This window comes from Mobula birostris, chromosome 12 (assembly GCF_030028105.1).
Source record: "Mobula birostris isolate sMobBir1 chromosome 12, sMobBir1.hap1, whole genome shotgun sequence".
Lineage (NCBI taxonomy): Eukaryota > Metazoa > Chordata > Chondrichthyes > Myliobatiformes > Myliobatidae > Mobula > Mobula birostris.
Genome location: NC_092381.1, coordinates 61,783,032 through 61,796,917, shown reverse-complemented (window position 1 = coordinate 61,796,917; position 13,886 = coordinate 61,783,032). Strand labels below are relative to the sequence as shown.

The following is a 13,886-nucleotide window of genomic DNA, read 5'->3' as shown; positions in this document are numbered from 1 at the left end:
TCATTCCATATAACCACCAACCCATGTGTGGATAAACTTACCTTACTGGCAAACATAAAGGGGTACGCAGTATGCTAACTCTGACCATTAAGTGACAAAATTTTACAACTTCAAAAATAAACATCTAAAAATGGAAATTAGCTGCTGTCTTGTGTCACTGTGAAACAGCTTTCTATAGAATACTGGGATATTACTTGGAATATTAATTGAAAGATTCCACATGGAATATTACCACTGCACAAACTCATTTGAAGAAGTAATTTCCCAGCAATAGAATCACTCATTTACAATCAAATGAAAGTGAACTTCTAAATCAAGGAACGACTAGTATCTATGGCCTTAGCTAGTAGATGATAGCTGATCTGATAATGTAACTGGTCAGCTGCTTATCCTTCTGAAAATCTGCTGGTTTTATAGGTCAGTGAGCAGAAGAGATTGCAGAGACTTGAAATTCTGATTGCCTTCTTTTAAGAACAGTGCTTGATCCCAGTAAAATACAAAACATGTCTATGTGTGTTTTGAATACTTAATTCTTTTCCTCAAAAAAGATAGCAAGTTTTCTTTTCCCCTGACGAGGACAGCTTAAGTTTTCTACAAAAATTGTTCACTTTGGATATTATTTGCAACATGAGATTTAAAGAAACAAAAGAAATGTATTGCTCAAAAGCATTCACTATGGTTACCTCAGAGGGTCCACTGCATGCTACTGTCATAAGGATGTGATTGAAATCTGTGCAGCTCCATCGCAACACATACATTCCATCTTCATTGCCTTCGTGCTTCAACTTGTTTATAGCATATTCAGTACTGACAAGAAGAAAGCAGACAAAAGGACACTATTTTGAAACATATTTATTCAAGTTATGAGAAAAGTCAATAAAGTACATCAGAAAGCAGAAGACTTTAAACTGAACTCCATGAAGTTTTAAGACTAGCAAATGTTTCATGTCAAAGGTCAGGAATAAAGCATTATCTTTTTACATGGTGTTTCCTTTAGGTAGTAAGAAAACCTTAGAATTAGCAGAATCTTGGCTCAAAGAAGATTACAGCTGGGAGCTTAATATCCAGGATATACATTGTACAAAAAGGACAGGCAGGTAGGCAGAGGGGGTGGCATGGCTGTGTTGGTAACAAGTGAAATCAAATCCTTAGAAAGAGGTGACACAGGATTGGAAGGTGTAGAATCACTGTGGGTAGAGCTAAGAAACTGCAAGGGTAAAAAGAACCCTGGCGGGAGTAACATACAGACCTCCAAATAATATCCAGAAGTTCAAGTGTGTCAGGGGCAGAAGTGAGTGAAGTTGCCATGATCAGGGAGAAGGTGCTTGGGAAACTGAAAGGTCTGAAGGTAAATGAGTCACCTGGACCAGATGGTCTACACCCAAGGGCTCTGAAAGAGGTGGCTGAAGAAATTGTGGAGGCATTAGTAATGATCTTTTCAAGAACCACTAGATTCTGCAATGGTTCCGGAAGACTGGAAAATTGCAAATGTCACTCCACTCTTCAAGAAGGGAAAGAGCCAGAAGAACGGTAATTATAGGCCAGTTAGTCTGACTTCAGTGTTTGGGAAGATGTTGGAGTCGATTGTTAAGGATGTGGTTTCAGGGTACTTGAAGGCACATGATAAAAAAGGCTGAAGTCAACATGGTTACTTTACGAGAAAATCTCGTCTGACAAATCTGTTGGAATTCTGTGAAGAAATAACAATCAAGATAGACAAAGGAGAATTGGTGGATGTTGTGTACTTGGATTTTAAGAAGGCCTTTGACAAGGTGCCAAACATGAAACTGCTTAACAAGAGCTCATGGTATTAGAGGCAAAATACTAGCATGAATAGAGGATTGGGTGACAGGCAGGAGGCAAAGAGTGGTAATAAAGGTAGCCTTTTCTGCTTAGCTGCCAGTGTTCTGCAGGGGTCTGTAATCTTTTTATGTTATATGTCAATGATTTGGATGACAGAATTGATGGCTTTGTGGCCAAGTTTGTGGACAATACGAAGATAGGTGGAAGGACAGGTCGTGTTGAAGAAGCAGAGGGGCTGCAGAAGGACTTAGACAGATTAGGAGAATGGGCAAAGAAGTGGAATACACAATGTTGGGAAGTGTACAGTCATGCACTTCAGTAGAACAAATAAAAGCCTAGACTATTTTTAAATGGAGAGGATAATAAAAAAGCTGAGGTGCAAAGTGACTTGGGAGCCCTTGTGCAGGATTCTCTAAAGATCAGTTTGCAGGTTGAGTCAGTGTGAAGGAAGGCAAATGCAATGTTCGTGTTCCTCTCAAGAGGACTAGAAAATAAATGCACGGATGTAATGTTGAGACTTTCTAAAGCACTGGTGAGGCCTCACTTGGAGTATTGTGAGCAGTTTTGGGCCCCTTATCTTAGAAAAGATGTGCTAAAACTGGGGAAGGTTCAAAGAAGGTTCACAAAAATGATTCCAGGATTGAACAGCCTGTCATATAAAGCATGTGTGATGGTTCTGGAATTCAAAAGAATGAGGGGGTACCTCATTGAAACCTACAGAATTTTGAAAAGCCTTGATAGTGGATGTGGAGAGGGTGTTTCCAATGGTGTGTGGTATAGGACCAGAGGACACAACTTCACAATAGAGGGGTGCCCAGTTAAGAACAGAGATGAGAAGGAATTTCTTTAGCCACAGTGGTGAATCTGTGGAATTAGTTATCAAAAGGCAACTGTGGATGCCAAGTCATTTGGTATGTTTAAGGCAGAGGTTGTTAGATTCTTGATTAGTCAGAGCATGAGGAGTTATGGGGAGAAGGCAGAAGATTGGGGCTGACAGGGAAATGGATCAGCCACGATGAAATGGTGGAGCAGACTCAATGGGCCAAATGGCCTAATTCTGCTCCTACGTCTTATGGTGTGAATTGCAGTAATTTAACTCATCTTTTAATAACTGAGCACTTAACTACATGCAAACATCACCAACACTCTGAAACTATATCCTTCTCAATAAGCTGAAACCTTTATTTCCCACTTTCTGATGCTACAATACATCGACCCATGGGGATCTAGAGAAGTTTTCTTTAAAGTGAAAAATGCTATGCAGACACAATTTATTCCCATTCACTTGCCACACATAACATTTTAAGTATGTGGTGAGCAAAAGTAACAGGTAGCAGTGAGAAAATTATTCATGACTTTTAAATACAGTCAAATGATTTAGGCCATGGAGGCCAGCCCATTTTTGGTTGAATATTGCTACCAAATTTCATCTGGCGAAAATGCAATCCAACTGCTCCTTATCTGATAACTATTCTAAAACTGAGGAATTCATGTAATATTCTGTACTATAGATTGGTTCTCCATTACAATTAGAAAGAATGGAGATTTTGAAAGTGAGCAGGTACTATCAATATTGGTTTTAAAAACCGTTGAATTGTTTTAAAGACTCAGTAAGTGTTCAATAAATTTGATTTTGATCCACTGAAGCTAGAAAGAGAAGGAAGCTACCTCTGCAGAGAAGTTGGAGAACATTGTTGCTGACTTCACTACCTTGGTGAGTACAGATTTAACAGCATAATGTTTCTTTTGGCACTTACATTCTGAGCTTTAGGTAGAATCATTCTACTCCTCTTCCATAAAAAAAACTGATATTTATTGAATACATCATTTTCAATTTACCGTATTGGCCCATGGCAGCCATGTTTAATGTTGTGCACGACTTGGGGCGGAGCCACGTCTGTGCACAGATAGTGATGGGCATCTACAGTCAAGCGGAAGTAACCGTCAATCAAGGAAACCATGGACAGTGCTTCTTCATAGCAAGACAGCTCAAGCTCCTAAAACACAAAAAAATTAAAGACGTGACGGAAACAATTTTCAAAGAACTTAATGTTACCGATAATTCAAGGTTTTAATTGCACCACCTTTGGCAGTAATTTTGACTATGCTGTGTCCACACTGCCTAATGGGCTAGCCAAAGTTAAAACAGTGTCTCATTATCAATATGTGCAGGCAGGGAGGGAAAATAAATCTATTTTTCTGTCCCTTGCATCAGACTCAGTTTCTACTATTTGCAAGTGTTTGGCAATGCACCGAAGCTGGATTAAATGATATACATAACACTTCACAGCCAGTTGCAGCAGACCCTTGAAATGGACAATATACAAAGTTCAGCTTGGGAATAAATTAATTTTACATCATCAAATTGGACTGCCAACCTTAACTTGATGTAGTGGGTAATCGTTTAAAAGGCTGTAAAGATCAAAGGATTTGTCCTTGGTCCTCAGCTCAGATTATGTCTGTGGTCAAATATGTCTCCCTTCCCTGTCTAGGGAGGAACCTGTGTCTTGCTATGAATTCAGTACGAAGTATGTGATTGATGACAGAAATGAGTGGAAGACCCCTGAGGTGGAATGTTATGAGTAAATCTGTGGAATCAGGTGCCAATGGACATGCTTCAGAAAGTCAGAAGGACCTCGCTAAGAAGATCGCAAGACCTTGATGTAACCGGTTCAGGGCTGGTCAATAGTTGATAAAATTAGTGAAAATATTTCAAAGCCCAATGCAGAGCATCATTGAATGAGCAGGAAATTATTACGAATTATCCTCGCTTGAATTTAAACTTAGAACAGTTGGCTCTAAAAAAACATTTCAGAGATTACTTATTAACACCCAATACCATTCTATTATCATTAAAATATCCCAGAGTTCCAAATTCATATCCTCATAAGAAACGGCCTCAATATTAGTACAATGCACACAGTGAGATGTCTATACTCTGATCATATGTAAAGTCTGCCACTTTGAAAAACGTAATTGTAAAAGAACTTGATAGACAAAAACACAAGAATGTGGCAACAAAGTAGGTCAGCGAGTTACGCCAGCTTCTTCTGCCACCTTATTGGATCTTACTGATTTGTATTTCAAGATCATTCAACTGCCTTCGCACCACATCCCTTAATAGTCTATATGAATTTTGCTTGCTCTAGATCATTATTCAGTCATCTTTCAAGAAAACTTACAAGCCTGAATGTTGTTAAAAGAAAGACTAGAACGTGGTTCTGAAATAAACAAACTGGAACCCAAAATGTCAATGAGACAAAGTGAAAAACTGGGATCATTAAATAACTTACCATTTTTTTGTTCTCTTGTTTGTTGATCATGACTATGGAGTCCTTTATGATGATGTGTGTGATCTCGTAGAAGTCGGCAAACTGAATCCAGTTCTCACTCTGAACACCTTTACTTGCACTATTCTTACTGCTTTTGTTCGTTTTCTTGTTCTTCTTCAATTTATTTTTCTCTTTCATATTCATTACAGACTTTAATGAAGGAAAAAATGGAGGAAGTTAAGGCCCAAAATGTTGACTATCAGCTAATAGTTAAAGGAGAAGGATTCCCAGAAATGCAACATTGGCACACCGTGGTAAAGACAAATTGGACTGTACAGCTTAAAGAATGCTACAGTTCGTTCAGTCTGAAAACTGGAAATCCCTCAATTAGGCCTCTCAAATGTGTTTCCAAATTCTCCATTTTCTCTCACATGATCTGTCTCTACTGATTCCTCAGTTAATCCATTCAATAAATTCATAATTCCCTGCAAAAAATACTTAAATTTCAAATCCCTGATCAGTTTACTTTTATATTTGAAGCTGTTTCCCAATGCGAAAGTCTGTGGGATCTGAAACATTATTTTCAGGATTCATATATCCAATCCTTTAAGTATCTTGCATGCTCCAAAAGGATTTCCTTAAGCCTTCCACTTTCAGAACAAACATACGTGAACACTTCACAGTTTCTGATACCTTTGATTCTTTTGCTAGACTTTATATCGTTTGCTCTTTACTACTACTTTGAATTTCTGATTAAATTGTATGGCTGCAAGTAGAATAATCTATATTGCCTTATTTAATTAGTTTTGTTATATACAATTTTAGCTATAATGTTCAAAATTAAAATTGTTTTGCTGTCTGTCACTCTGCATTGGACATGTTAATCCACTTCGAACTTTGCTAATCATCCTCAACTAATACACAACAAGATCTTTATCATTTTAACTAATTCAGTAACATCTAAATTTGTGTTCTTCAATATTTTTAACTTACAGCATATGTAGGAACTAGAACCAATGCTGTAGGGAGGAAAGGGAGAAAGAAAGCAGGATGAAATCTATTTATATTTCTCATATTTTGTTATGATATAGAAGCCAATCAAGTTTACGTCAGCTCACAGAGAAATCCCATTTGTGCACTTATTTCCCAATGACCAATTCTCTCCTACCTACCTATCAGCTTCACACCTCTAGCTAACTCTCATGCCATCTACTACACTAGTGGTGATCAACAGTAACCAATTAACCTGCCAACCAGCCTGTCTCAGGTGTGAGAGAAAATAAGGGAGTACACAGCAGGGAAGCCACAGAATCACAAGAAGAACATGCAAACACCATCCAGACAATCTCAATGGTCTGGGCCCGAGTTAAGTTCCATGTGAATGGAGATTCTAGCACCACTGGTGGTTGGAATGACTGTAAATGAAATGATGAGAGGATGGAGTGCACCTGACTCTGTAAAGTATTATGCAGAGATGGAGTTTCCTTGTGAATAAACTAACTAGATTGGAAGGATTGACCATGGTTCTTCCCTTTGGACAGTCTGCAGTAAATTCAATGATTCATATATTTTAAGTCAAATGCAGAAGCTGAAAGCACAAAAAATGAGTCATACTTGATGGTAAAAGTAAGAAAGTATCAAGGGGGAGCACATGCCACTAATTTAGAACATAGAATAGTACAGCACAGTACAGGCCCTTCGGCCCACAATGTTGTGCCGACCCTCAAACCCTGCCTCCCATATAAGCCCCCACCTTAAATTCCTCCATATACCTGTCTAGTAGTCCCTTAAATTTCACTAGTGTATCTGCCTCCACCACTGACTCAGGCAGTGCATTCCACGCACCAACCACTCTCTGAGTAAAAAACCTTCCTCTAATATCCCCCTTGAACTTCCCACCCCTTACCTTCAAGCCATGCCCTCTTGTATTGAGCAGTGGTGCCCTGGGAAAGAGGCACTGGCTAGCCACCCCATCTATTCCTCTTATTATCCTGTACACCTCTATCATGTCTCCTCTCATCCTCCTTCTCTCCAAAGAGTAAAGCCCTAGCTCCATTTCAGTGAATGGATTTCCCCTAGGGGATTGTGCTTTCTTATTTACTTCATATTGCAGCTGGTTACATGTCAGGTTACAAAACCTGTAAGTGCTTGCCTACATGCTGCGGGGCTGTGTCAGGAGTGACCTATGGAGGATTGCTTCGAATACTTTCAGGCTTTCAGTCAAATTCTGTTAGCTTTCTGTCAAATTCTGTTAGCTTTCTCAGATAATTATGCAGGAGCACAGGTCTCAAGCGAACGTATCTAGTGGGCTAGGCACTCAGTATACACTCAGCCCAGTTTTATGCTCTATTGGCTTAAAGACGAAAAGAGCACAAGTTCATTGCCCAACCCAAACACTAACACACAGCATGTATCAGGATAAAACCAGAGATCTGATATTCTTGGAGGGTCAGTTCATCCAACTTTGTCCACTATAACTTATAATCTAGGAGACATACAAATATGCTCTCAAATATTTTTATTTACGTGGCATTTTTCTTTCCTCCTCCCTCTCTCTCTTCTCACACACACATACACACAAACAGAAAACACACGTATTCAAAACACTTTGCCGAGTTGAGAGGAAGTGGTTTCAACAAAAAAAAAGTTGCCACTTCCTCAAAATTGTAGCTTGCAAACAACACACCAAGAAACTAAGTAGCTTTATACAAATAAAGTTCCCGTGGGCTAGATTCTCCCACTGTGGTTGTATGGAAGTTTACACTTTTGTGTAAAAGATAGTAAGGGTAAAGCTAGTCTTTAACAGTAACACGTATGCAATTACTGTATGTATATGTAAGTCAGCTTTACAACTAAACTGTTTTCCTTTGCATTGAAATTACATTGAAACCCTTTCAAACTTCATTGAAAACCTGAGTGAAAAATACTACGTTACCATAAGTCCTGCCTGCCACCCATCTTTCTAGATCGCAAAGCATTCATCAAGGATTATTTCAAATATCTTCAAAAATGGGTACATTTAAAAATATCAAAATTATTCTGCACATTGCTAGTCTTAAATTTTTTTAAAAAATCAAAATAAATGGAAATAGTCTGAGAATCTGGAGATCAATGGTTCTGATCTGAATTCCCTGCACCTGATAGAGTGGAGGACTGTCAACTAGCTGAAATAAAAGTGCTATTTCCTGGTAGACTGGAGTTAGGAATAGGGATTTCAATCACAACTCTAACACTATTTGATTGAACAGCAACTGGCAGTGAGTGATGTGAAGTTCAAAGAGTATTTCGTGCAGCAACAGACAGGAAAACTGACAGGTATATATTCTTAGAATAAAATTCAATGGCATTTTAGGGTCTGCTGTCTACATTATATCTACAATAAATCTTTGCAAAGCCACTTATCATCTCCTGTTTCATGCTGAACACTGCATTTAATAGCACAGCTCAAAACCTTTTCCCAATTTGAATTTTTTCCCAATTACGCTCCAGCAAAAAGGCACCATATTCAATGTAATTCTTCATTCACTCCACACCTCCAAGATAGTGCCAACAAACACCTTTTTTCTATTATCCTTAATGTTTCAAAATATACCAAGGCATCCCACATGAGTATTATTGAACAAAAACTAACATAAGACTCACATTGTGGCTACTAGGCAAATGACAGAGTTGGATTTTATAACACATCTTAGAAGGCAAAATAAATTTGAGGCAGATAAAAAGACTGGAGCTCAGGCCTTGGCATCTACTAATGGAGAGGAAATAAAATTCAAGAACAAGAGGACAGAATTAAAACACTGCAGAAATTTGGTAAGGCTGCAGATTACTGAAACAGGACCCACGACCATAAGGCATTTAGAATTGGGGTAAGAAATGCAGTACTAAGGTATTGCTTAATTAGAAATAAATTTGAGCCGAAGCAGTGGAAATGGATGAAAACTGCAACACAGAGATGGCAGTGTTTAGGACAAACTCAAATTAAACCCAAATAAAAATGACTTGACCAACAAACTTCATTCTAATTACTTTTTCCTCTTCATTGATCAATTTATACCACCATATTTAAGTGTGTTGACAACACCATTGCCACTGGCCAAATCAAAGGTGGTGATGAATCAGCATATAGAAGGGAGACTGAAATTCTGGCTGAGTGGTGTCGTAACCACATCTCACTCAATGTCAGCAGGACCAAGGAACTGATTATAGACTTCAGGAGCTGGAAACCGGAGGTCTATGACCCAGTCCTCACCAGGATCAGAGGTGGAGAGGGTTAGCAACTTTAAATTCTTGGACCCAGCAAGTAAGTGCAATTATGAAGAAAGCACCGCAGAGTCTCTATATCCTCAGGAGTTTGTGGAGATTTGGCATGGCATGTAAAGCTTTGACAAACTTCACAGTTGAGTGGTGAAGAGCACCATGGCCAGGTGTAGAAACACCAAAGCCCTTGAACAGAAGAAGCCAACAAAAAGTAGTGGATATGGCCCAGTCCATCATGCTTAAAGCCCTCCCCACCATTGAACACATCTACACAGAAAACAGTCGTAGGAAAGCATCATCGATTATCAAAGCCCCCCGCCATCCTGTCATGTTCTCTTCCCCCTGCTGCCATCAGGAAGGTGGTACAGGAGCCTCAGCTCCAGGTTCTGGAACTGTTATTACCCCTCAACTATTAGATTCTTGAACCAAAGGGGATAATTTCACTCAACTTCACTTGTCCCATCATTGAACTGTACCCACAACCTATGGACTCACTTTCCAGCACTCTCCACCTCATATTCTCAATATTATTTTGCTGATTTATTATTATCATCTCAGCTCAAGTTGGTAAACCTGAGGTACGGGCATAACCAAGAACGCTCATTTGTCAATTGCTAAGAACTTTTGGACTATTCTAGTGGTGTTTAGTACTGTGGCTTTCTGAAGATTTACATAGATATTACTGTTTGTTTAATGCCTTCATTGGTTAATGCTATGTGTAATGCCTTTGGGATGATACCAGATGCAGATATTACTTCAGGACAATATACACCTGGCTCATGTTCCAAGGACTTTCAATTTCCTCTTTTAATTCAGCATACTTATGGTGTTTTTATTGACTTCTGTATGTTATGTGTGCTTGGAATGGCTATATCTATTAAATAAGTTGTTCTTGCTTGTTTATCCCGTATTAGTATATCCAGAGAGTTATTATGGACTGTCTTATCTGTAATAACTGATCAGTCATATTATAATTTGTGGTCTTCTGATTCTAAAACTGGATCAGGCTTGTATTTACAGCAAGGTGTGATTTCATTTTTGAGTTTGTATTTTAAAGCAAGATTTTGATGAACGATGTTTGCAACTTTATTGTTCCTGTGTAAGTAATCAGATTGCGTAAAACTGCTACAAGATCCTGTAATGTGTTGGATTGTTTCTGTTCTTTTTGGCATTTTCTACACTTAGCATCTTGAATTTATTGGGTCTTTTATTACGTATTTTTGATACTTTTTTGTGTTTTTTCTTTTTGTCTTTGCACTGTTTGCTGCCCTATGCACATTGATTGTTTGACTGTCCTGTTGGGAACTGTCTTTCATTGATTCTATTGTGTTTCTTGTAATTACTGTGAATGCCCACTGGAAAATAAATCTCCGTGTTGCATTTGGTTACAAACATGTACTTTGATAATTACTTTGAACTTTGAATTAGCTTTGCAGGCTATATTCAACTAACCTTCCACACCAGTAAGATTACAGGGTCCATTTATTCATTATTCATTCTTCTATTCTCAAAGCCCAAATCCTACCTTACTCTGGGAAGCAAAGTCCTAAAAATGACAGTACCCAGGAGACCCGTTTATGAGTGTTACATTTCTTTAATTACAGCAAGCTCATGTAGGCATGTAGTTACTATTCAAATAAAGAGTGCATTTTATCTCTTCATTTGTGTATTCTTAATGGATAAGAGGAGCCCTTTGTTTAGATGATTATCTAGCATTGATAAATAATGACACTTAAATTTAAATATTGCAGACCTCACAAAATCTGCTAAAGGACAAATGGGAAAAGCAAACCTATTAAGAACAGTTGGAGCGAGCACTTGCAGTTGGAATTTAAACCTGGCAAGTGGGAAATAATGCATTTTAGGAAGTCAAATCGAGGCAGGGCATTTACAGTCAACAACAAGGAACGTTGATGAACAGAGGGACATCGAACATTGAACTGCACAGCACAGAACAACCCCTTTGGCCTACGGTGTTGTGCTGACCTTTTAACAAAATCAATCTAATCCTTCCCTCCTGCATATCCATGTGCCCAAGAATCTCTTAAGCGTCCTTCAGGTACCTGCCTCTACCACCATCCCTGGTAACACAATCCATGCACCCACCACTCTGTGTTTAAAATGAAAACTACTTCGGACATAGTCCCACACAGAATGCTGGAGGAACTCAGCAGGCTGTACATATTTTTCCATAGCAGACCCGGCAGCATCTATGGAAAAAAAAGTACAATTGACATTTCGAGCATCTCTGCCTGTTGAGTTCCTCCAGCATTTTGTGCGTTATTTGGATTTCCAGCATCTGCAGGTTTTCTCTTGTTTCTGACATAATGCAATCACTCTAAAATTATGCCTCCTTGTATTAGCTACTTCCTTCCTTGGAAAAAAGGCACCGACTGTCCACTCTAGCAATGCCTCTCATTATCTTATATACATTACCCAAGCCAACTTTCATCCTCTTTCACTCCAAAAAGAAAAACCCTAGCTCGCTCAGCCTATAAGACATGCTCTCTAATTCAGGCAGCATCCTGGTAAATTTCCTCTGCACCCTCTCTAAAGTTTCTACACTCTTCCTCTAATGAGGCAACCAGAACCGAGCACAACACTCCAGTGGACCTTGGACCTCAAGCTCATAGTTCACTGGGGTGGAAATACAGATGGAAGGATGGCAAAGGCACCCATTTGGTATGCTTACCTTCATAGCGTGGGACACAGAATATAAAATTAAAAATGTTACATAATACTGGTTAGACCCCTCTTGGAGTATAGTGAGCAGCTCTAGTTGCCACATCTTAGGAGGGATGTGATTGTGCTAGAATTGGTAGAGAGGAGATTCACTAAGATGCAGCCTGGATTGACGGAGTTGAGTTCTGGTGAGGCATTACATAGTCTAGTCTTGTTTTCCCTGCAGCAAAGGATGTTGAGGTATGACCTGAAAGAGGTATACAAAACTCACAAGAGGTATAGGATCGGGCAAGGAGTTATAATATTTATCCTGTGCTTAGAATATCAAGAACAAGGTGGCACAAATTCAAGGGAAAGGAATTCTGAAGGGGATTTGGGGGGAGGGTTGTTTTCCACAAAAATAGTTGAAATTGTACTGTGGAGGTGGTGAAATAAACACAATTACTAAATTTCAGAGAATTTTGGGTGGGCACCTCAACAGCAAGGCGCAGAAAAATATGGGCCTAGTGTAGGGGAATGAGCAAAGTGTCACACTGGCGTGGTAGGGCAAAGAGCCTGTTCAGTGCCGTGCAATACGACTGAAGAAAAACATCATCAACCGATAAATGGTCTTCGAACTTGACACCAAAACTCACGAATTGTTCTGCACTCAACATGATCTCATGTACAGCACTCACAAGCCCCAATGGCCCTCTAGCTGTAATTATAGCGCAAACAGAAATAAACTAACACATGAAATGAAGTGGTAGTACAAATTTTTTTTCAAAGTCTCATATTTAGTCACAACAATTAAAATGGGAGTGGCTAAATTAAAATAAAATTCTTCGCAACTACAAAAGAGTGAAGGAGCAACCCATTCCCATTGCTACTTCGTTAACACTTGGCAGATATTGACTAGTGTGGGCATCAGACAATTGGGTTTCTAAACTGAATATTTTACCAGTATGTATGCTCCTGAGCTGCCACAACAGCTCTCATACAGGAAGCAATGTACTGGGAAGAGATGAGAAATTATGACTCACAGTACCTCTTTCAGTATGCGTCTCCACATAATTCCCATACTTCCTGTGATCATCACTTCATGTTCTTTCTCCTTCTGTTCCTTCTCAATAGGCTCATAGGTGGTCATCAAGCGTTCATTTTCTGCTGAGATCAATAGGCTTGTTGGCTTAAATATTTCCGCTCCAAAATTCTTAGTCAGGGATTCCAGGGTTGCTAGGTACTTGACTTTGAGGTCATGAGGAGATACGTTGCTATCGCACACTGTCTTATTGTTGAACTCTTTCAGGAAATTTTTGAAGACGTTATTGATTCGACACCTGGTCAGGATGTTTCGCTGTTTGATACTTGAATTCAGTGTCTCGGGAATGTAATTCTTGTAACTGAAAAAAACAAGACAGTGTCACTTCACAATAGCATGCTACCTTGTACTTGAATCATGTTTCTGCAAAGGAAAAAATGCAATTAGCTTGGCAAATCCCTTTTATTTTAAATTGGATTTAAAGAACTCTTCCAATAATTGCCCTATAAAATGTACTTCTTGTCCAAATTAATTCAACATCCCATGAGGTTTAATAACAGTGCCCCAAACCCTATAGAAATCCATCCCAGAAGCATTGGAATGCCTTTGCAGTGGTAGTGTTGGAAGAACTCTATGATAATGCCAACCTCAGCTACCATCTCCATCTGGGAATGCTAACTATTGTTCCCTCCCCTCTGCACACTTGTTGAATATTGCACCAAAAAGAAAAAAAAACATTATTGGATTTGTACTGGCAGTGTACGCTCCCCAGTTTCATAGAAAATAGTGGCTGGAGAAGCCATTCAGTTCAAGTCCAAGTTTCAGCGTGATCATGATGATCATGGTTGATT

At 39.0% G+C, this 13,886-nt stretch overlaps 1 protein-coding gene across 3 annotated transcripts in view; it reads right to left on the bottom strand.

Annotated features, from left to right (window-relative positions):
- The window catches only part of jak1 (Janus kinase 1), a 135,245-nt gene that overhangs the window by 45,823 nt on the left and 75,536 nt on the right, over positions 1 to 13,886 (bottom strand). For all 3 annotated transcript variants that reach the window (XM_072273884.1, XM_072273883.1, XM_072273882.1), the window contains exons 6-9: positions 13,042 to 13,396; positions 5,097 to 5,285; positions 3,643 to 3,800; positions 684 to 807 (exon numbers count right to left, since the gene is read on the bottom strand). In XM_072273884.1, coding sequence (XP_072129985.1) covers positions 684 to 807; positions 3,643 to 3,800; positions 5,097 to 5,285; positions 13,042 to 13,396 — 826 coding nt within the window. The remainder of the gene's footprint in view (positions 1 to 683; positions 808 to 3,642; positions 3,801 to 5,096; positions 5,286 to 13,041; positions 13,397 to 13,886) is intronic.